Genomic DNA, 22579 nt, shown 5'->3' with positions numbered 1-22579 from the left:
TTATGATGGTCAATTATGAGGTTTATTAATGATTAACAGATTAGTGACCCATTGGATGGCGATAAGCGGACTAGTTGTAATCACAACTTGTAATACCTGTTGCAAATGTTAATTACTTGGGGGTCATAAACTTGTCAAAAACATAAAGACAGGTAAATTTAAAAAAAATTAAGTGACGAAATTGGTTTGCAATACTTTCGTCAATGCGAAAACCGTTTCGCAAAATTACGAAAGTGACAAGCCCTTGCAAAATCACTGTGTTTAACATAAAAGTAAAATGCTTATGTTTATAATACATTTCATTCAAATCGTCATTTTGTTGATTTTGGAATATTATTTCAGGTTGGACCATCTGCTACCAAATTTTTCTATGAGTTTTTAATGAGGTTATTAATCCGATGTTCTCCTGACAGTCTGGGACATCTTCATGAATTAATGCTGAAGCTTGTCTATACCTTGACAGCTGAGAGGTAATTGTATAAGAGATGCCTATTTTCATGCAACAGTGATTCACTAGAAATTGGTCTTGCCATTTTGGAGTATGAAAATTTCATGTAACTAGAATAGAAAAAGAGGACACAGATTCAGTCCTAAGCCAGGTTAAAACAAAGACTATAAAAAATTTCAAATTTGCTACTTATCCACCATGAATGTGGCAAGATTAAAATTAGCTGGATCTGCATCATAAAAACGTTAAAAAAAAAGCAAGGTATATTCATTTTGAAAAATGTTATTTTCCTGAATACCAATGAAATATTTGCCTCTAGACATTAATACTCATCCACCAATCAATTAATCTTGGTTTGCAAAAAAAACCGACTTGCATTTCTAAACTCTACTTGATATATAACAAACTACATTTTGGTATTTATTTGTTTGAGTGGTATTTTTTACGTCATGAATTAATAAATCATATCTCTTTCCATTCATTGCATTCTGTGGTAGAAATATTGTGTTGCCATTTTGTAGTCTCATTGACCTATATGTCGCCCAATATATTACTGAGTCCTGTTTTAATATACAAGTTAGACATTTCTAATTTTCCACATGTATTTATCTGTTGTGACTCTCAAATGCTCTACTACCACATTAACCAATATAGGTTTTCGTCAAATTTCTTGATGGTCAGAAATGTACACTTTCGTCAATGAAATAGAAAAATAATAACTGATATATATAAAACTGCAAGGTTATTTTATAGTTAAAAGAAACAATTCTGACAACATATTATATCAAATGATATCACAAATGTATTATCTGTGTGGCATTCTTTACTAGGCATATGAATAAGACCAAAAAAAATTGGTTTATATCGTATCTAACTTACCGTCCGCAATTATCTAATATGTTTCATTATGTACTGTTGTTTTTTCTGCTGATAAATGCTATCATAAATTGAACTTATTATTCCAGAGGAGCAATTCATTGTGGATTAGGACCTTTAGATGCACAGTGTAAATTCATGGATGTGATTCTAGAGATTTCCTTCGAACAAGTTGATATTAGTAATGCAATAAGTGTGATAGAGTCTATAAGTACTTTAGTAGATCAACATTTAATGTCTCAGGAGCGTGTGACTTGTAGGAGTTCTTCTGAGAACAGTATCAATGCTAGATCATGCTTTGGTGGATTGTTTGCAAGTCTGCTAAGGGGAGGTGACTCTAAAACAGCAATGGGAGATTCTAGTCGGGATTTGCTCATGTGCAGTTTGCTGAAACTTGTTAATAGTTTGATTCAAATCAAATTAGGGTCAAGAAATAATCAAGTGACAACATTGACTCATGATGCTGTATCAGACCCACATACTCCAACGAACATTAGTCTATCGGAACCGGTGACAGATTCTACTAAATTATCTCAGGCTCTAGCCACTTCTACTCCAGTTGTTTCTATAACAACTTCAACACCTATGCTTACTATGTGTGATGATGACAAAAGTCAACAAACAGATGAACAGAAAACAGAAACACGGAACAATGCACCAGTAGAACCTATGTTTACTTATCTGACTGATATAATTCTAGGGCATAGACATATTATGAACAATCTGATTCAAGCTCTCAGCTATTGTAACAGTAATACAATGGCAGCCATTTTAGGTAGTAGGGAAATTTCTAGTCATATGCAAGAGACGTTTACAGGTGGTGATCCTATATCTGTAGGAGATGGAATTTATCAGATACTAGTGACGTTATCAAGACATTGTTCTGACCAGAAGTCAGTGTTGGAATCGTTACTACAATACATGTCTGGTAGCTACTTAGGTCTTGCTGCAGGCTCACTATGTAGACTTTCAGAACCATTGTTATGGTTTGCACTAAAAGTGTTAGATTCAACAAAAGCTGTTCGTTTGTTTCTTGATATGAGTAAGTATAGGTGTAAAGAAGAGTAAGAAATAACATTTACACTTTTAAAATCCAAAGAAATGTGAAAATTTCATAATTTCTTCAATATTGAGGAGACTTTCACTAACAAATAAAGACTTTTTATAATAAATACCTTTATTTTAACCTATTGTACAGATTATCTCAAATAAAGTAGGTCTTATAGTGTCTTAAAATAAACAGTACCATTTTTTTTTGCACCAGATGCACATTTTGACAATCAATGTCTCTTCAGTAATGGCTTTGTCATTGTCTTGTGTTTTTGCTTGCATGACAGTCATTGTATAGTCCAATAAAGCTGAGACACAAAAAATCTTGAAATGTTACAAGTAAAAGAGAAATATGGCTGATAAGCTTTCACATGCAAAAATATTTACAAGGTACATAATATATTTTTCAGATGGTATAGAAGTGATTTGTCAGAATCTAGTCAATACAAACAGTCGTATCATCAATACCTCTCCCAGCTTGATCTCAACTATAATGCAGAATCTGAATGGTAAAACAAGAGACAAACGTTCAGATTCAGATTCCGCAGATGGACTTCAAAACTTTGCACCATTTGGTAAATTATATGTTATATCTTGTTTTGTTTAAAAATAGATGTCATATCACTGTTTTTTTTATCTTTGAATGAGGACAATGATGATGGAATTGTGTAAATTAATAAGAAATAACACACATTCAATCCATTAAAGCACATGTTTCAAAATATCTCTATCCTTTTATACATAATTCATTTTTTCAACTGATCAGATAGTGCCTGTTTTGGACAGATACTTTTAGAAACAATATGATGGAAGTTAATTATAACTTATTAAGTCAAGTGTTCAAGCAAGTTACTTTAAAATATCTTACTATTTGACTTGGTTACTCTTGGTAGTATAGTATTCAAATAATGATTATATGTCAAAGACTTGTTTCTGTACTTTATACTGTAAGGGATGATTTTGGATACTATTGTATTTATTATTTAGCATTATTTTATGAAAAATGAGTGTAAAAAATGTCTCATGGTATTGTCAGATTCTAATGTATCATTCTTTTTAATATTTTAGGATCAGTAAGTTCAAGTAGTCCCACTGCTAGTCCAGCTGAGGTATTGATCCAGGCAGCACCTCCACACAGGAGAGCTCGTTCTGCAGCATGGTCTTACCATTTCTATCCAGATGAAGCATGGGTTGACTTAACAGTACAGTTACCATTTGCTATTTTACTGAGTGAAGTACAAATCCAGCCTCATAGTGCTTCTCTTACAAGTAAGATAGCTGTACAAAAGCTCTCGGATGTAGATTTTAGTCACCTGCAAGTAATCATTGTAAATAATTTGTCTCATCAGCGACTAAAAATATTTTTTTTATTTTCACATACTGTATCATTCTTGTTATTAATTATTCCCTGGATACCATTTTTTTGTTGGTTTCATGGGTACCAGTAAACCACGAGTTCATATGTTCAACTAATGAACATTTTTCTAAAGGCTTTGTACACAGAAATTGGAAAAACCACAAATTCAAATACCCACAAAAAGTTTTCCTCAATCCACAAAAAACCCATCTATCAAGTAATCCTTGCTGGCTCTTTATGTCAGCAATATGTAGGATAATTTATTACATTACAATTCTAATTGTATTTACAGCATGCCCAGCCTATGTTTCTCTTGAGATCAGCCATGATGGAGTCACCAACACACCACAGTGTCAGCCATTGATGACGAGTAGTCTGGCTTTCATCAAGTTACAACTCCAGAGACCACAGATAGCTACAACACTAACGATCAGACTACATAAGGCTAGAGACTCCATGACTATTGGTCTATCACAGCTTATGTTGATGGGTTACAGTGCATTTGGTTATACGGGTAGTTCTACACAGAACATATTGTTACCAACGGTGGACTTCATTTCTCAATCAAGGTAGGTATATTGCCTCCAAAACATTATCTCATGTTACCAGAAAAAAAATGTTATTGAATTTCTGTATTTCATTTTACCAATTGCATTTTTCTACGGAACATTATATAACAATGTGTGGAATCTAGAATGCAGGCCTTACATTGAAGGGAGTACCTTGTTCTTTACCCCTATGAACCACTAGTGATTAGTTCTACTGCATTTTTTTTACGAGGTATTCATAGCATATATAGCAAAGTTCTTTCTTCAAATAGGTTAATTACCAGTTCACTTAAAAGAGAACTAATTGCACTTTGAATGTTTTTACTGAATTTTATATTTTCATTATTCAGAATTCACAAATCTTGTTTTACCTACAGTGTACGATGGATCAGACTTCTGCACCATTGTTTGACAGCCCACAAAGAAGTAGAAGAATTAGTGGCAGCAGCAGCAGCAACAACGTCCAGTCTACTGACCACTTGTTCTGCCCTCCTGGTATCTCCTGTGTCAGCTTCATCAGTTTACTACTATAACATAGAGGCTGTATTACTCAAGTTAGGTCTACATTCATTACAGATGGGACTAGTTTTGATTGATAATATACTTAGGAGTCCAAGTGTTCAACAACAGAGAGGTAAACTGTCTAATTCATATAAAGATCAATAAAAATGTAAACAAGATCAATTTTTCCTACATGATAAAAGAATTTAAAAAAATACTCTTTTGACTTTTAGTTCATCACTAATTAAATAACAGTATAGAAAAATTTATATTAATGTTATAGCCAATTCCATTGAGTGTGTAGGCAAATGTTATATCTTTGGTTAGCTTGCTTGCTAGCTGAACCATAAAGTCACTATTAGGTTAGGTAAACTACCCTCCTTTTAAAGTAGACTAGTCCTACAGATAACCATCTGTCTGTAGGACAAGGCTTCTTCAAAAGGAGGGTATTATACCTTACCTTATAATGACTACACGGTTCAGCTAACAAGCAAGCTAACCAAAGATATTACCTTTGCCTACACACTCAATTGAATCAGCTGTAATCTCACTAGAGAGTGCTGTATAAATAGTTCCAGTCATTATGTATGTGCTGACAAATTTTGTCTGGTCTATTTACCAAGTAATAATTAGAGTTAAAAGAAAAGGAACCTGTCTAATTGTTCACAATTTTCTTTTTGTTGGGTTGAATTTTATTTTTTATTTTTTTTTACTATTGGGAAAATTCTTGGAATTTTTTTTATTCTGAAGTTTTTAATAACAATCTGTGAAAATGCATATTTGCTTTGTAGATTTGAGGACTCCATTTATGGGTAAAGTGAGTGGTTTAGCTAATGATTCTACAGTAGAATTACTATATCAGCTCGGCATTACTCAGGATCCGGGCACTAGTAAGAGGTAAGTCTCACACATATAATTTAGATTTTCATTATTTCATATCTTTCATGACCTGTATAGACACATCTGTTAACCATATAACAAATATTAAAAATACACGACAATGCTACAAAGAATGAATATGGTATATCAATATGGTTTATAATTAAATATTAAAAAGATTTATTTTTTTGCCCCACCTATGATATTAGAGGGGCATTATGTTTTCTGGTCTGTACGTCCGTTTGTCTGTCTGTCCGTACGTCCGTCCGTTCGTCCCTCTTCAGGTTAAAGTTTTTGGTCAAGGTAGTTTTTGATGAAGTTGAAGTCCAATCAACTTGAAACCTAGTACACATGTTCCTTATGATATGATCTTTCTAATTTTAATGCCAAATAAGAGTTTTGACCCCAATTTCACGGTCCACTGAACATAGAAAATGATAGTGTGAGTGGGGCATCCGTGTACTGGGGACACATTCTTGTTTGTCATACATTTTTTCTTCATTTACAGAGTTCAGGCATTATTGAATTGGTTAGGAGACAGTGCAAGAGTGGCTTTACAGAAAACAGCTTTCTCTAGTGATGGTTACAGTAGAATTCCTCATCATACAACATTCATGTCTCTACCTAGTCCAGCACCCACACACATACATTGTGTAGCTGTTATACTGTGGCAGAGTCATCAGCTACCAGTAGAATATAATCTCAATGCTCTCATTACTAAAGATTTAATCAGGTAGGTGTTATATAGAGAAAGTTAGGTAATTACAAGTATGTTCATTCAGATCTATAGAAACTTTGAGATATAGATGAGGGGGGTCGGAAGGGTCCTGATCCCGAAATTGTGGGCTTAAAAACATAAAATTCTGAGGTCACGAAAAAGGTCCTGCCCTCCCTCATAGATGAAAATGGTCAAAACAAAAGTGAAAAAAAAATAATGAACACAACCCATAATGCAAAGTCAGCTATTTAAGGCAGAGAAATGACAAATGTTAAACAATACAAAGAAAACTAACGGCCTGATTTATGTTCAAAATAATAAACAGAAAACCAAATATGATATACAGCAACAAACAACAACCACTGAATTACAGGCTTCCGACTTGGAACAGGCACATACAGAATGTTGCAGGGTTAAACAAGTTTGAAGGCACCAATTCTCTCTTAACATGGGACTGTGGTGTAACAATACAACAAAAGAGCAAACTATAAAAAAAATCAGTTTAAAAAGGACTTAGCTCATCAGATCCATGCAAAGCAGAAATACATCTAACAAAAACACAGATTAAACATGGTAGACTACTTTCCCATAACAAAAAAGCACTAAGTACAGATCTGAGAGTACTCGCAGTAACTAACAGATAGTCCAAGCCAATATAAATTAATAAAAAAATCATGGATCTTAGACTAAAATATCTGTCAGTGTGATTTTTCATTTTTTGTGTGAAAATTCGAAGGTGTTGTAAAGGGGTGAAAATGAAATATCCAACCATGCAATTGCTTTATTATTCAAGTTGTATTCTGTCAAGAAAAATTATTTAACCTGAATTAAAAGATATCGTTAATTATGATTTTTTTTACAAACATATTTTGATACTTTCAGTTCTTTGTATGAATGGTCCATAACATTAACAGCAGAATCTACATTGAAGAAGGCAGTGGACGATGTTTTATGTTCTAGTTGTCATATTAGTCCAGAATTCTTTACCCAGATACTAACATGGGTTGGGATCAGTTTTACTGTAGAAAGGAATGGCTTTTCAGAATCTGTATCTGATGATATTAAGGATAGTTCCCACCTTCATAGAGAATCCATGACAGACGATAGTAAAGAAGCCAATAGTCATAACATACAAACAGTTATACATGAAAATCATTATATGGACCTCCCATCAATATATCTAAAGGAATTTAGACATATAAGTTTAGAAGAGACACATTTAACTACATTAGCTAATACTTGTAAATCACCTGTAGCTATAAGACAGTTATTAGACTCTGGATTCCCAGCCGTGTTGGCACAAGGTTTATTTGAATTCTGTAATAAGATGATATCCAGATTTTCAGATAACTGTGTTAGTATGGAAGGTCTGACTGACACCAGTAAAACAATGAGTGACGAGTCTTCATCTGCTAATGCCTCTACAAGTCGTAGTTCATCTGGTACAAGTCAAGGTAAGTACATTATGTTTGTTCATTTTACACCTGCAACTCCTTAATTAGTCAAATTGGTTTAATATAGGGATATTTTATACCGAATGGCTATGTGTACCTAATGTAGTTTTTGTGAATTGCCTATAGCACATCATAGACTTTTACATATCTGTACATACAGTAAGAGTATGAATTTGTAAGCTCTTCTGGTTTAGAAGATAGACCAATCATTGGTATTCCACAGAGAATTTCTTTTCTTCATAACTTGAAACAAACATAAAAAGATGTTATTTTGTCATTTTCAGTTAAATGCATCGAGTGTATATAGGTTAAGGTAATATGCTTGGTTAGCTTGCTTGTTAGCTGAACTGTTAAGTCGTTATTAAGTTAGGTAACTACCCTTCTTCAAGAGTGGACTAGTCCAACATATAACTAGTCCTACATATAACCAGTTCGACAGATAACAGATATGTTTGTAGTAGGACTAGACTACTCCGAAAGGAGGGTAGTATACCTAACTCAATAATGACTTCACAGTTCAACTTGCAAGCAAGCTAACTTAACTTATAACCTGTACCTTCAAACTCAAGGTAATTTGCTGTAAAGTAAAACTACATGATTTTGACTGCATATAATATTTGTTAAATACTTATTAACATTAAAAAAAACAGCAATATGATTAATATTACCATTACAAATCCCCTTTTCAGACAAATCATTGTGGATAACTGCAGATTTAGTTGGTGCTGTTCTACACTTCTTTGCTGAACTGTCCACTGAGCCTTTGATGAAAGATTGGTTAGGGGAGGCTGAAGGCAACATCTTTTGGCCGTCATTACTGACATTATTATGTAATGCTCCTGTACAAACTGCCACTGTGGCTCAACAAGCAGGAAATAAGTCCGAGGTAAGAGTTGTTTTGACACGAAACTCTAGTTTTACCATGTAATCTTTACTGACCATGACAGTTTCACAGAAGAGGACACAAATCAGAGACAGCATTTGAAATGGCATGCAATGTTTCTAGTCAAAACTTGGGAATTTTATACTCTTTATACTTCTAACTACATTAGAACTATTTTAAAGTTTTGATAGTCATGTTTCATTGATGAATTATATTTTTAGATAATCAATTTGCTTTAGTCTAGAATTTTAGTTTTTTGAAGGACATTTTGTGTGATTTTAAAAATATGCTTTAAATTGTAAAAAATATTTGAATTAGCTCTCGCCCTGATATAGCCTTTTTATGCTAATGCAGCGTAAAGCAAACAACAATCAATCAATCAATCAATCATTGATGAATTAAATGTGTTTGTTAGATGATCATTTTGATATACCGGTAGTATATAAGCAGTAATGTTATTTAAAGTTTAAAAAAAAGATATATTAATTTTCAATTGTATATCAGCCAATGTCAGTAGAAGATAAAACGTCAATAGAAACATCTGCTGTTCAGTTCTTTAATCATATGATCTCTTTAATTTTATTTTAGCCAATGTCAGTAGAAGATAGGACGTCAATAGAAACATCTGCTGTTCAGTTCTTTAATCATATGATCTCTTTAATTGTATTTTAGCTAATGTCAGTAGAAGATAGGACGTCAATAGAAACATCTGCTGTTCAGTTCTTTAATCATATGATCTCTTTAATTGTTTTTTCAGCCAATGACAGTACAAGATAGGACGTCAATAGAAACATCTGCTGTTCAGTTCTTTAATCATGTGATCTCTATTTCAGCCAATGACAGTACAAGATAGGACGTCAATAGAAACATCTGCTGTTCAGTTCTTTAATCATGTGATCTCTATTTCAGCCAATGACAGTACAAGATAGGACGTCAATAGAAACATCTGCTGTTCAGTTCTTTAATCATGTGATCTCTATTTCAGCCAATGACAGTACAAGATGGGATGTCAATAGAAACATCTGCTGTTCAGTTCTTTAATCATGTGATCTCTATTTCAGCCAATGACAGTACAAGATAGGACGTCAATAGAAACATCTGCTGTTCAGTTCTTTAATCATGTGATCTCTATTTCAGCCAATGACAGTACAAGATAGGACGTCAATAGAAACATCTGCTGTTCAGTTCTTTAATCATGTGATCTCTATTTCAGCCAATGACAGTACAAGATAGGACGTCAATAGAAACATCTGCTGTTCAGTTCTTTAATCATGTGATCTCTATTTCAGCCAATGTCAGTAGAAGATAGGAAGTCAATAGAAACATCTGCTGTTCAGTTCTTTAATTATATGATCACTTTAATTGTTTTTTCAGCCAATGTCAGTACAAGATAGGACGTCAATAGAAACATCTGCTGTTCAGTTCTTTTATCATGTGATCTCTATTTCAGCCAATGACAGTAGAAGATAGGACGTCAATAGAAACATCTGCTGTTCAGTTCCTTTATCATGTGATCTCTATTTCAGCTAATGTCAGTAGAAGATAGGAAGTCAATATAAACATCTGCTGTTCAGTTCTTTAATCATGTGATCTCTATTTCAGCCAATGACAGTACAAGATAGGACGTCAATAGAAACATCTGCTGTTCAGTTCTTTAAGTATATGATCACTTTAATTGTTTTTTCAGCCAATGTCAGTACAAGATAGGACGTCAATAGAAACATCTGCTGTTCAGTTCTTTAATTATATGATCACTTTAGTTGTTTTTTCAGCCAATGACAGTACAAGATAGGACGTCAATAGAAACATCTGCTGTTCAGTTCTTTTATCATGTGATCTCTATTTCAGCCAATGTCAGTAGAAGATAGGACGTCAATAGAAACATCTGCTGTTCAGTTCTTTAATCATGTGATCTCTTGTCATCTAGTCAATCAGTTGTTGTTTGCTAAAGTCATGTGTGAAGTCATCAAAGAACAATCTATAGGTCCTAAAAATGGTGAGTGGCAATAACTATTGTCAGGATTTGTAAGCTTTATTGAAAAAAATACTCTTCAAATATTTTAAACATTGTGGAATGTTATAAACCTTGGTGTTGTTCCATTGTCAGTAAATATTAATCTTTACTCTAAAATAACTTTGGATTCATTTATTTTCAATGGTGCCAATTTTTGTGGATATCTGATTTCATGGTTTTGCAAAAATCTACATACTAGGCTAAAGATTATGTGACTTTGTTGGGCATTTAAATTCATGATTCACCTTAATCCACAAAATCAACAAAATTGGTACCCCGCAATTAAAACTACAGTATAAGAAAACAAATGGTCTTTTTCATTGTGAAATTAAAAGAATAATTAATTTTCAGGTCCAACAAGTAATAACTTTCCTCTGTCAGGGTTTGCTAGGTGTTTATTTCTACAAGTTCTACTAGAGGATGAAAAGATTCTAGTGTCATTGAAATTAGAGAATCAACAACAGAAAATCCAGACTTGTAAGAATGCTATGCCTATGGAACATCCTAAGCTGTGTGGTGGTAGGAGTTGTCAATGTATGATGGTTAGTCTACATACAACATGTTCAGAACTGTTACAGAAATTATCAGGTTGGTTTAAGTACTTGCTATCCATTGAATAAGAATAATGAATGTAATAACCCTTTATAGGTGTATGAAGTCAAACTTATGTCCAAATACTGGCTGATTTGGGAACTAGCTGAATTACTGAATATTCAACGATAATGTTATGATAAGACTTGCCCTTGCCTTCATAAACATTTTGTTAAAGGTAAAAAAGCGAAAGTTCTAACTTCAATTTTATGACAATTGTCCTCTCATCAATTATAGTACTTCTCAACAAAACTGAACAGATTTATACAAGTATCCAGCCATTTTTCAAAATCTCACATACAACAATCATATCTGTGTTCACTTCCTATACACCAAGGTTGTTGGTAGGTGATTTTTTTTTTATTATACTGTTTATTTAAAAGTAGGCAACATGTACAAACTTTGAAAAAACAGTAGTAAAAACAAAAGTCAAAGTCCTTGCATGATGCATAATTAAGATTGTTGATATACATGTATGTGATTAAATACAATAATTTTCTTAAAATCTGTAATTTTGATATTTTTAGAATCATATTCTTTGCCAGGACATTTTATAGAAAAACCCTCAGAGAAACCATCAGATGATGCTAAGAAAGATTTTGGTAACATAACTTCTGAATTTACAGATATCTCCAGCACTGTTGGTAATTAATATTGCACACCTTTCCTTTAATTCTGATGTATCCCCCTTTGTCATCCAAACATTTAGTTCATTCCTGGACCTATCTGCCTGTTTCATATTTCACCTACCATAGTTAGTCTGTGTGTGTCTTGTTGACGTATATTACAGAATTTACATGTTAAAGTTTTGCCATTTTAATATCATTATTTGCATTATATTTTCAAAATTACATACAGGCAAGACATATCCCTGTGTCAATAACTTATTTATGAGAACCTTCAGTTTATTCACATTTAAGAGATGCTCATATCATTTGTTTTTAAGATTTAAAGACTGCTTTTTCAACTAAATCAAAAATGATGCTTTATAAATACTTTGATTAACAGTAAAACATATAATAATATATATCCTTGGAGCAACATGAGCATCAATTTGGTGTTTTTCAGTATCAGTACACTCTATGTAATGTAACTCTGTCTTTTATCTCTAGTTTCAGGTCTGATTGCTAAAGAAAAGCGTGAGAAAGATGATAAATTATGCAATAAAGGTCTTCCTCCTCGCCCTCCAACACGGAGAAGAAGATATACTGCTGATACTGTTAGTTCACAACTACAGCCTCCAAACTTTACACTGTATCATCCATTATTACCAAGTAAGTAGAACATATGTCATATGTAAGATTGTTACATTTGTTAAAAAAAACCACAACTTTTGTGAATATTTGTTTTTCAGTGCTCTTCTATTTTTTATTTGTTTTGGCTATTATGGTGACTTGAATAACACCGGTATCACTCAGATTACAATTCTACCTTGACAGGTAAGTTTGTATTTAGCCTATAAAATACTTATTTAGCCTTGAGAATTGAAAGGTCAGTTTCCCATTCATACAATAGAGGTTGATAAATTTGGCTTCATGCCATTTACCTTGTCCAAAATTAAGGTCACTTTATTGTTATTGTGATATTGTTAAAGTACAAAAGAACCCTATATTCTGACCAATACTTAAAACTTTGTGCATCTTGATTTAATTGTTAAAAATTTGTTAGTGTTGAATTTTAGGGGTTATTTTAGGCCTTATAATTGCATATTTCTTTACATGGTAGTTTTTTTTTTTCAGATATAAAAGAACTATCTGCTTGACTGTTATAGAAATAGACTATGCTTGCAGGGTCTTGTTTTTTGTTTACACCAAATCTGACAGATTATTGTTAAGTTGCAAAATATTTTAAATGAGAGCTGAAATTTTTTCTATCTTTAAATGTGCATTGAACAATGTTGAAGGTTAAAATAATCATAATGTGAACAAGAATGAAGAAAACATCTTGGTCCCAAAAAAAAAAACATCATCAACCAGGATATAATATTCCAAATTTTAATTTATTATACTAATATCAGTTGAAATCTCAAGCCACTATTTTGCATGTTTACAATGTAGGTCATGTCCCAACAGAAAATCAATGAATTTGACAGTACAATGTTCTCTTAGCACAAACACATAAGGTCACTGTGAAATAGACATCTAGGGCAAGAAACAGTCAGTTATACCAAACCAGTTTGACTAGATGTCTAGTTTAAAACCAGTTTGACTAGATGTGTCCTATATTTTGACAATGTAAATGACACGAGGACCTGCATGGGTTTTTTAATATCTGTATTCTTTAAATTTTTAGGGCATTTTTCTTTTAATAGCCTTAAAAATAACTCTCATTCTGTAAAGCAAATTCTCATGAAAATGATTTTACTATATAGTCTTTCTGTTACAAGATTATTTATCAATTATGCACATTGATCATTATATTATCGGTATTGCATTACAGTTACCTAAGTTTCCTTTTTATTTTGCACATTTATTCTTTATACTTTTGCACTGCAGTAAATTATTCTCTATTCTTTATTTTGATGTTCATTTTCTCTATTCTCTATTTTTTGTTGCTATTACATTTATTCTCTATTCTGTAAACCCCATTCTGACCCTTAAAGGTAAACTTCTATTGTATGAATGGGATAAACTGACCTTTCAATTCTCAAGGCTAAATAAGTATTTTATAGGCTAAATACAAACTTACCTGTCAAGGTAGAATTGTAATCTGAGTGATACAGGTGTTATTCAAGTCACCATAACTGTTCTGAAAAGAGCCCAGCTGAAAAGACTTGTGTTAATGAAATACACATCTTGTTAGCCAAATTATAAACTTAGTATCTTTAATGAGTTTACCAACCTCCTGTAAACCAAATACTTATATATTCTTACACATAATAAACCAGTATGTACTTTTCGTTGCATTTTGTCTGGGACTTTTTTATTGCGACAAGGCATTATAGTATCAGTGATGAGCATGCTGTGTTAATCGTTGAAGGTATCAACATTGTTCAAGTTGGTGATTAGGTTATATAGAATAGACATATTTATAATAATTAAACTATTTGTTATAGATAAACCACTACCAGGAGATTTAACCTTGTCCCAGTTACTACAGGTTTTACATCTAAGAGGATTACAGCATGGCAGTAGTTTACTGGAGTTTACTGTCAAGTTAGAAAGTAAAAAACCTACTGAGCAAAGTAAGTAAAGTATCTGCCACAAACAAAAATATAAAGTATGTTAAACATAGAAAGTTAAATATAGCATGTCACAGTTGTAAATCTGAATAGAGATATCCCCTCAAGTCAGAGGTTAACATGTATTTAAAATGCTCTCACTTGTATTTCATCTTAGATGTTTAAGAGTATGTATTAAGAGGCTGTCCAAGTAAATATCAGGCAAATCCTATGATATGGGTGGCACAACATAATTTTTTTCCCACTTAATTTTTGGTTACAATGCAATGTTTATATCATACAAAGGAGATATATGTCAATGATATTTTTAAATCAACAGTGGATGGCTCAGAAAATGATTTTAAAGTTCACTAACAATGCAACAAAAATGTGTACAAAATGAAGAGTTATCTCCCCTTTTCAATGAATTTTCAGTGCATTTGTGATATGAAATTGAAAACAAAATATGTCATGTGCCATCCACTGCCTGGTTTTTCCATGAACACCCTCTTAAATATATATAAAAAAAAAAAACTTTTGTGGAACAGAATTCATTAAAGGGGCACTAGCTATGAGATATATAAAAAAAACCCTAAAGTACGATTTTTTTTTTGTTCAATCAATAATGAAAGTGAAATAGTGAAATAATACTTGTTTACATCGCTTATATGGTCATCTGAGGTCAAATCGATAGTTAATTAGATGGCGTCTGGACTAAAATACACACGAAACGAACCTACATATTATCTACCCCATGCTCTGTAAACTGTTTATTTTAGACTTTTGGTAGTTTGGATAGATGTTTTACACTATTATAAATCAAAAATGAGAATTTGAGTCAAATCGGTGACCACGTATTTGACAGCTAGTGCCCCTTTAAGACATTATTTGATGAACATTTCAATTCTTTTAAATTCAGCCTGCAACCAGCCAGATGATTGGACAGAAACAGATGAGGAGGAACATGAAATGTCACATACCCTGTTATTGACAACACCTAGTTTTCCATCAGCACTGCAGATCTTTGCTAGTGTAGGTGGTCTAGCTCTGCTGGCAGAACACCTGCCCTTGTTGTATGACCCTGAGTTAACTAGACAGCCAACCTCCCAGGAGGGTAGTACACAGTCCAGTAAATCTGTATCTAATACCATGGGTGTGGATGATTGGGTAACAGTGGAACCATTCCCAGAGGAATTCTATGAGGTAGATATAGATAGGTGACAATGGGACTATCCTTTAAGGAATTTAGGGACTTGCGTATGGTTAGATTACAATGGAAGGTAACCTCAGAAATTCTATGAGATGGGTTGAACCATCTTTGTATAAATATTTGCTGAAGTATTTAATGTGATTCTTTTTATTTGCATATAACAAATATAGTTCTTTACATATCTGTGTTGGCATATTGTTTGTATTTCATACCAGTTAATTCAATCCTTTCTTTTTTACAGTTATATGAGCCAATTTCACCTGCTCCAACAGTACCAAGGGCAGCTAACTCCTCTTTAGCGTTCCCAACAATTCCACCACATTCATTGATAGCATTTGGTTTGTTCTTACGCCTACCAGGGTATGCTGAAGTACTACTTAAAGAGAGGAAGAAAGCTCAGTGTCTGTTACGTCTTGTCTTAGGTGTCACTGATGATGGAGATGGAGGTTTGTACAATCTTAGTTTATGTTGTATATAATCAAAATGTTTATGTTACATAAAAACTTATGTTGACATGATAATTGCTTACTTCCACATCATTTAAACTCTTGTGGATAGTTGTCTCATTGCAATCATACCACATCACCTTAAATGTATACAATTTTGAGTAGGTGATTGATAGTAACTGAATTCCATGGACGTATAATATGTTTTTGGTAAAGCAAATATATATGTTAATAAACGCATAACAATACGCACATTAAAATTCAGTTCAAGAGCAGTCTAAGTCCGATATATATATATCTTGTATAGAGGAGAATGTGTTTTATTTATACAGGACATATATTGACATCCTCGATAGCCAGTTCACTACCAACTCTGCCTTTCTTGGTGTTGAAATCTCTGTATGATAGTATGCCACTGACAACTGATGATGGTGTATTATTGAGGAGGATGTCACTAGAGATCTGGGCATTACATCTAATATTAGCCTGTCTATCAGTACTGAGTCACCATTTACCCAGAGTATCAATGCCAGGCTTCCAGCAAGAGGTAATTTTAGAATTTTATCATATTCATTATTTCTACTACTGTAAATTCAGAAATTATTGCATGCATTTATTATTGCTATTTTGTCACTTTCTATTAAAATGTGATTATAATTTTATTTATAATCAATATTTACCAAAAAATCCTGTTTAATTCATATAAAAACTTTAAAAATGGGAGTTTAAATTATTGTGATTATAATCCTGTCATTTTTCACCTGGTTTTCTGTATTGAGAGGCATTGGCTGCCAAGTGGTCAAAGTAGTTCATCTGAAGGGATTTTGATTTTAGCATACTACCCTAAGCAAATCTGTGTCAAAATATTACTTGCTGATTTAAGATTTTGCTGATCAATGTTTTTGATTGACAGTCCACTAACATTAGTAACTACGAAATGAAAAACAGAAATGCTCATTTGTTAACACTTTTAGCTGTAAAAATATCAGCCCCCAATTTTGTTGTTTAATACTTTCTCTAGAAACTTCTTAAAAAGTACAATCCATAAGTTTGAAATGTTATATGTAATGATGATAATACTTTTAGGCTCAGATGATATTGACAGCTATGCAGACAGCTACAACAACCACTACTACCACAGCCCCTGCCCAGACAGAGGAGAAATCTCAGCAATACTGGGCCAAGGGGACAGGGTTTGGTACAGGATCAACAACATCTAGCTGGGATGCTGAACAGGCTTTACTTAGACAGAAACAAGAAGAAGAACATGTAGCTTGTTTGTTACAGGTAATTAATTTTAAAGGTCATAAATAAATAAGTTGCTGGGAAACAAGGGGATTTTAATTAAATTTGTTGTTGATTCTTGCTCTGAAAGATAATGTACAGTCTACAATTATGAGCCAAATGAATATTTTACTTGTAGGTTTCAGATGTCTCTGTTATCCCTTTATATCATAATTTGTTACTGCTACACCAGATTTAGAATTGAACCTTTTACAAACAATATATAAGTATGTGAATTCTAAATCAGCAATGAATACAACCATATAAACAATTGTGGGATAGAAGCAGATGAATTTAGGTAATGTCAATTTGGGAAGGTTTGTTAGATATGACGGTCAATATGGTTTGACAACTTAAATTATTTTAAAAGATGTCATAACCTCTGAAATTATACTTTATGTGAAAAATAAACATATCAGGTAAAGCATTAATAATGTATTTAGATCTAACAATAATATTTTAAATAAAATAAGAATAAAAATTATACATTAAAATGATAAAATTAGTTTTCCAGTTTTAACAGAAGTAAATTTTTTAAATTGAAAAAAAAACTTTTTAGTGCTTCAATACATATATCTTGCACAAATGCACAATATTGAGAATTATGTATCTTTTTCATTTTAGGTGTTAGCTAGCTATGTGAACCCAGGTGGAGAGGTTCCAACAGAATTTGATAGTACTAGCTACTCTTGTCCGTCGGAGAAAATGTTGCTTCCCGACATGATACCTGAATTGCTCAGTCAGTCCTGTCTGATCCCAGCTATTTCATCATACTTACGGAATGATTCTGTATTAGATATGGCAAGACACATCCCTATGTACAGATCGTTGTTAGAATTATTGAGAGGAATAGCAGTATGTCCTGCCCTGGTACCCCTGTTGCTACCTTTAGATAAAGACAATAACCAGGATACAGCGGCATCCATAGGATTGTTACTGGAGAAAATGAGAAAATGTGTTGATACATATGCTAGTAGATTAAAGTAAGTTGATAGCAACTTTCTTGTTTATTGCAAATTATTACTTTAATGTAATAAACAGAAGTAAACACTATGTTTTAGATGTTTCAGCTGTTTATTTAATGAGTTTAAACATATTTAAAATTTGTCCTTTAAGATTGAATATACATAACCATGATATGATATGATACATGAATCTGATGTTCAGAAGTTGTCGTTTGTTGATGTGGTTCATAAGTGATTCTTGTTTCTTGTTTTTTACATAGATTAGACTGTTGGTTTTCATGTTTGAATGGTTTTATTTGAAGTCATTTTTGGGGCCCTCTATAGCTTGCTGTTCGGTGTGAGCCAAGGCTCTGTGTTAAAGACTGTACTTTTATCTATAATGGTTACTTTCATAAATTGTGACTTGGATGGAGAGTTGTCTCATTGGCACTCATACATCATGTTCTAATATCTATGTGTATTATTGTCAGTCGGCCATTTTTTTCAATCTTATTGTTATTATTTGGAGTTGCTGTTTGACTAACTAAACTTGTTATGTATAAACATACAAAACAGGACTGATTCGAAACATTTTTATATAAATTTTAAAACTCTTTTCTTTTTGTGATAGATCAAACAAAGGTAAAAATGGATCTAATGGTCACGAGACAATGACGAGTAGTGTGGTCCATAATGTGATATCTACAGAGGAGGAGGAAGAGAACGAGGGTCTGGCATTACTGATACCTAATATACAAGAAACAGCCAGGATTGTTAAAATAGCTACTGATAGATTACAACAAGAATCAGGTAGGTTCTCTTCTAATATGAAACTATTTGCTTTAAAACTAAAATAAAAATGGAATGCATGTATTTTGAGTTAAAGGAGTAGGTTCAGTAAGACCCCTTTTTGGCCCCAAAATATAGCAGTTTTACAAAATTGTTAAAATGTAAACCTTTAGTTATTTATTGGACAGTAGAATGCTTCTGCTACAGAAATATGGGCTGTTTTTGACAATACAATGCACATATATCCGGTACGAGCACCATTAAGTCATGCTAAATTACTGAAATCCTCATAATTCTAGCATTTTAGTTAATTTTTAGACGGTTTTCGTGTAAAACAAAAGTGGCCGCATTCATGTTCATCCTTAATATTGAAATTTAAGTTGTATTGTATGATAATACACAACATATATAAAGGTTGAGGATGAACACGGATACGGCCACTTTCATTTTTACCAAAAACCATCTGAAAAGTGATATTTTTCGGCATATTAGGTAGATTTTTCATATTTGAGCTTGAATCGGATCGTTTTTAATGACTAAATCTGTTAAAATCTTTCACATAAACTAATTAATTCAAATAAAATAGACACTTAAGTGTTTAAAAAGTGGTCAAAATCTTTCGTCAGATGAACCTGAAATTTGAGGCCAAAATCGGTCCTTACCGGACCTACTCCTTTGTTTTATAAACTTCATGGTATAGACACAAAAAATTAGTAATGGTGGACAAAAAAAAGTTTTTTTCAGCATTTATGATTGTTATGTTATTTTGGACAAACCATGCATTTGTCTTTTGCTTCAGAATCATAACTTGCGTTTGTAAAATAGTAGAACAGTAAAAACTTATTTTTGATGAAATTATAAGGCCAAAACTGCAGAGTTTGTCTCTTTCCTACAATGTCTGTCTTTTCTTTTTGTCATTAAGATGACTGAATACTAAATTTGAAGGTAAATTCTAAAAGTGATCTTTACTGAAAACTACAATTAATTATCAAGCTTAGGGCTGCATCTGTTTTTCATTTAAATCCTGTATCAGATAAATACTGTTGGCGATTGTAATTGTTATTCATAGTGTATAACTCTAAGTATTATGAATTCTATAGTGATCAGTCTGTCCGTCCGTCCCTCCGTAACACTTTGTAATAACTTTGTGTCCGCTCCATATCTAGAGAACCATTATGATTTCATACTTTATACTTTACATGTTTATTAACCATCACCAGAGGGCGTGTCATGATGTATGTGCAACTTCCTAGGTCAAAGGTCAAGGTAAAAAAACTTTGGTTTCAGTTGACAACCCTGTGTCCTGTGGTGAAGATCGTGTCCGCTCTATATCTTGAGAACCATTATGATTTCAAAGTTTATACTTGACATGTATATGAACCAACACCAGAGGATGTGTCATAATTTATGAACGACTGCCTAGGGCAAAGTTCAAGGTCAAAAACTTTGGTTTCAGTTGACAACCCCATGTCCTATGGTAAAGATTTTGTTCGCTCTATATCTTGAGAACCGTTATCATTTTAAAGTTTATACCTGAAATGTATATAAACCAATATCAGAGGGTATGTCATAATTTATGTACAACTTCCTAGGTCAAAGGTCAAGGTCAAAAACTTTGGTTTCAGTTGACAACCCCATGTCCTATGGTAAAGATCGTGTCCGCTCTACATCTTGAGAACCATTATCATTTCAAAGTTTATACTTGACATGTATATAAACCAACACCAAAGGGTGTGTCATAATTTATGTGCAACTTCCTAGGTCAAAGGTCAAGGTAAAAACTTTGGTTTCGGTTGACAACCCCGTGTCCTATGGTAAAGATCGTGTCCGCTCTATATCTTGAGAACCGTTATCATTTCAAAGTTTATACTTGACATGTTTATAAACCAACACCAAAGGGTGTGTCATAATTTATTTACAACTTCCTAGGTCAAAGGTCAAGGTCAAAAACTTTGATTTCAGTTGACAAACCCATGTCCTATGGTAAAGATACAATTTTTTAATGCACATTATTCACAGCGGGGCCCACAGAGATGGCTCCCATCTCAATGATATCTAGTTATACTAAAAACATTTAAATATTTTGTTGTTTTGTAGGTGCAGACCATAGTAAGAGTGAACATATGGAAGCTGGTAATAATTCACTTGCACTAAAACATAATACAGATGAGAAATATATGGCAGTCATGAAACCATTACAGTTCGGTAAGATAGTTTACATTACTTTTAGGGAGTAATATATTTAGATGATGAGCTACAGGTCAAATTATGTTACTAACTATTGTAACAAAGAAAACATGGTTCATCTCATTGCTAAGTATGTTTATATTGAATTATAATCTTCACACAAAGAAGAGTATGGTTAGAAGATGGTTCTTAATCTTCACTTTGTGTTAACTTTCTCAAATTACTTAGAAATAAAAAATTTGAAAATCCTGGACTTTATAAGAGTCCCACACTTTGTTGCTCTCTGCTTTCACTGAATTGTCTATCTAGTTCATGTATAAAGTCTAGTGAAACACATAGTTTATTTTGTCTTTGAATATATTTGTAGATGTGTTCCAAATCGTAGAAGATGAAGGTAATGGTATCAAGTTTAACTGTCGACATCATTATGAGAACAATGTTAGGACTGCAGGAGACAACAGTAATCCTGCACGTACTCGACGACTTGCTCAGGAGGCAGTTACTCTATCTACCTCATTACCTCTGTCAGCAGGCAGTAGTGTATTTGTACGATGTGATGAAGAACGACTGGATATAATGAAGGTAAGGGCTATATCTGGATTCATACAATGGATACTTTTATTTCAACAAATTTCACTAAATATCCAGAAACTGCAATATAATACAAAAAAGAAGATGTGGTATGATATCCCAACCCTCCCTTAACCTGGGACAGTGATGTAACAGTACAACATAAGAACGAACTATAAAAATCAGTTGAAAAAGGATTAACTCATCAGATGGATAAAAATACAAATACTGCAAATACAAGTGGACGTGGACGGGTACTTGTACATCCCAAAAACAAAAAGACATGAAGTACAGATCTGAGAGTACTCATAGTTACTGACAGCTAGTTCAAAGCCACTAACAACTAATAAAAAAATCATGCATCTAAGACTAAATTATCAATCAGTACACATCCAACATACAATGGATTTAGTGTAAAGACGTTATAAACAGTCAGAGAAAAACATGACCTAGTTTGTCTTGTATAAATGTCAACATGTTGATTTTCTGAGTCATTCAGTTGCTTTCATGCTCTTTTCAGTTGTAACTTTCTTAAATTACAAATGCAAAACTTATTCATGTCATGAGTATATTTTTGATATTTGGTAAAAAGAATAGTGAAGAATTAAAAGTTTGTGTTCAAGCATGCAGAACAGTAAAAGCTCAAGATTTTTAAACAATATTATACCAA

The 22579-nt window shown here is 32.8% G+C and overlaps 1 protein-coding gene across 4 annotated transcripts in view; it reads left to right on the top strand.

The window, feature by feature from the left end:
* LOC139517286 (dual E2 ubiquitin-conjugating enzyme/E3 ubiquitin-protein ligase BIRC6-like) overlaps window positions 1-22579 on the top strand; it is a 67637-nt gene that overhangs the window by 37788 nt on the left and 7270 nt on the right. For all 4 annotated transcript variants that reach the window (XM_071308193.1, XM_071308191.1, XM_071308194.1 and 1 more), the window contains exons 33-55: window positions 343-470; window positions 1414-2366; window positions 2785-2949; window positions 3443-3643; window positions 4024-4300; window positions 4657-4913; window positions 5572-5677; window positions 6168-6392; window positions 7260-7831; window positions 8521-8717; window positions 10563-10710; window positions 11080-11316; window positions 11847-11963; window positions 12432-12593; window positions 14375-14503; window positions 15399-15682; window positions 15931-16135; window positions 16468-16682; window positions 17222-17422; window positions 18044-18402; window positions 18995-19173; window positions 21250-21357; window positions 21707-21921. In XM_071308193.1, the coding sequence (XP_071164294.1) occupies window positions 343-470; window positions 1414-2366; window positions 2785-2949; window positions 3443-3643; window positions 4024-4300; window positions 4657-4913; window positions 5572-5677; window positions 6168-6392; window positions 7260-7831; window positions 8521-8717; window positions 10563-10710; window positions 11080-11316; window positions 11847-11963; window positions 12432-12593; window positions 14375-14503; window positions 15399-15682; window positions 15931-16135; window positions 16468-16682; window positions 17222-17422; window positions 18044-18402; window positions 18995-19173; window positions 21250-21357; window positions 21707-21921 (5640 nt within the window). The remainder of the gene's footprint in view (window positions 1-342; window positions 471-1413; window positions 2367-2784; window positions 2950-3442; window positions 3644-4023; window positions 4301-4656; window positions 4914-5571; window positions 5678-6167; window positions 6393-7259; window positions 7832-8520; window positions 8718-10562; window positions 10711-11079; window positions 11317-11846; window positions 11964-12431; window positions 12594-14374; window positions 14504-15398; window positions 15683-15930; window positions 16136-16467; window positions 16683-17221; window positions 17423-18043; window positions 18403-18994; window positions 19174-21249; window positions 21358-21706; window positions 21922-22579) is intronic.

This window comes from Mytilus edulis, chromosome 3, assembly GCF_963676685.1.
Source record: "Mytilus edulis chromosome 3, xbMytEdul2.2, whole genome shotgun sequence".
Taxonomy (NCBI): Eukaryota; Metazoa; Mollusca; class Bivalvia; order Mytilida; family Mytilidae; genus Mytilus; species Mytilus edulis.
The sequence above is the reverse complement of the archived record's forward strand: the minus strand, read 5'-3'. Positions and strand labels throughout refer to the sequence as shown.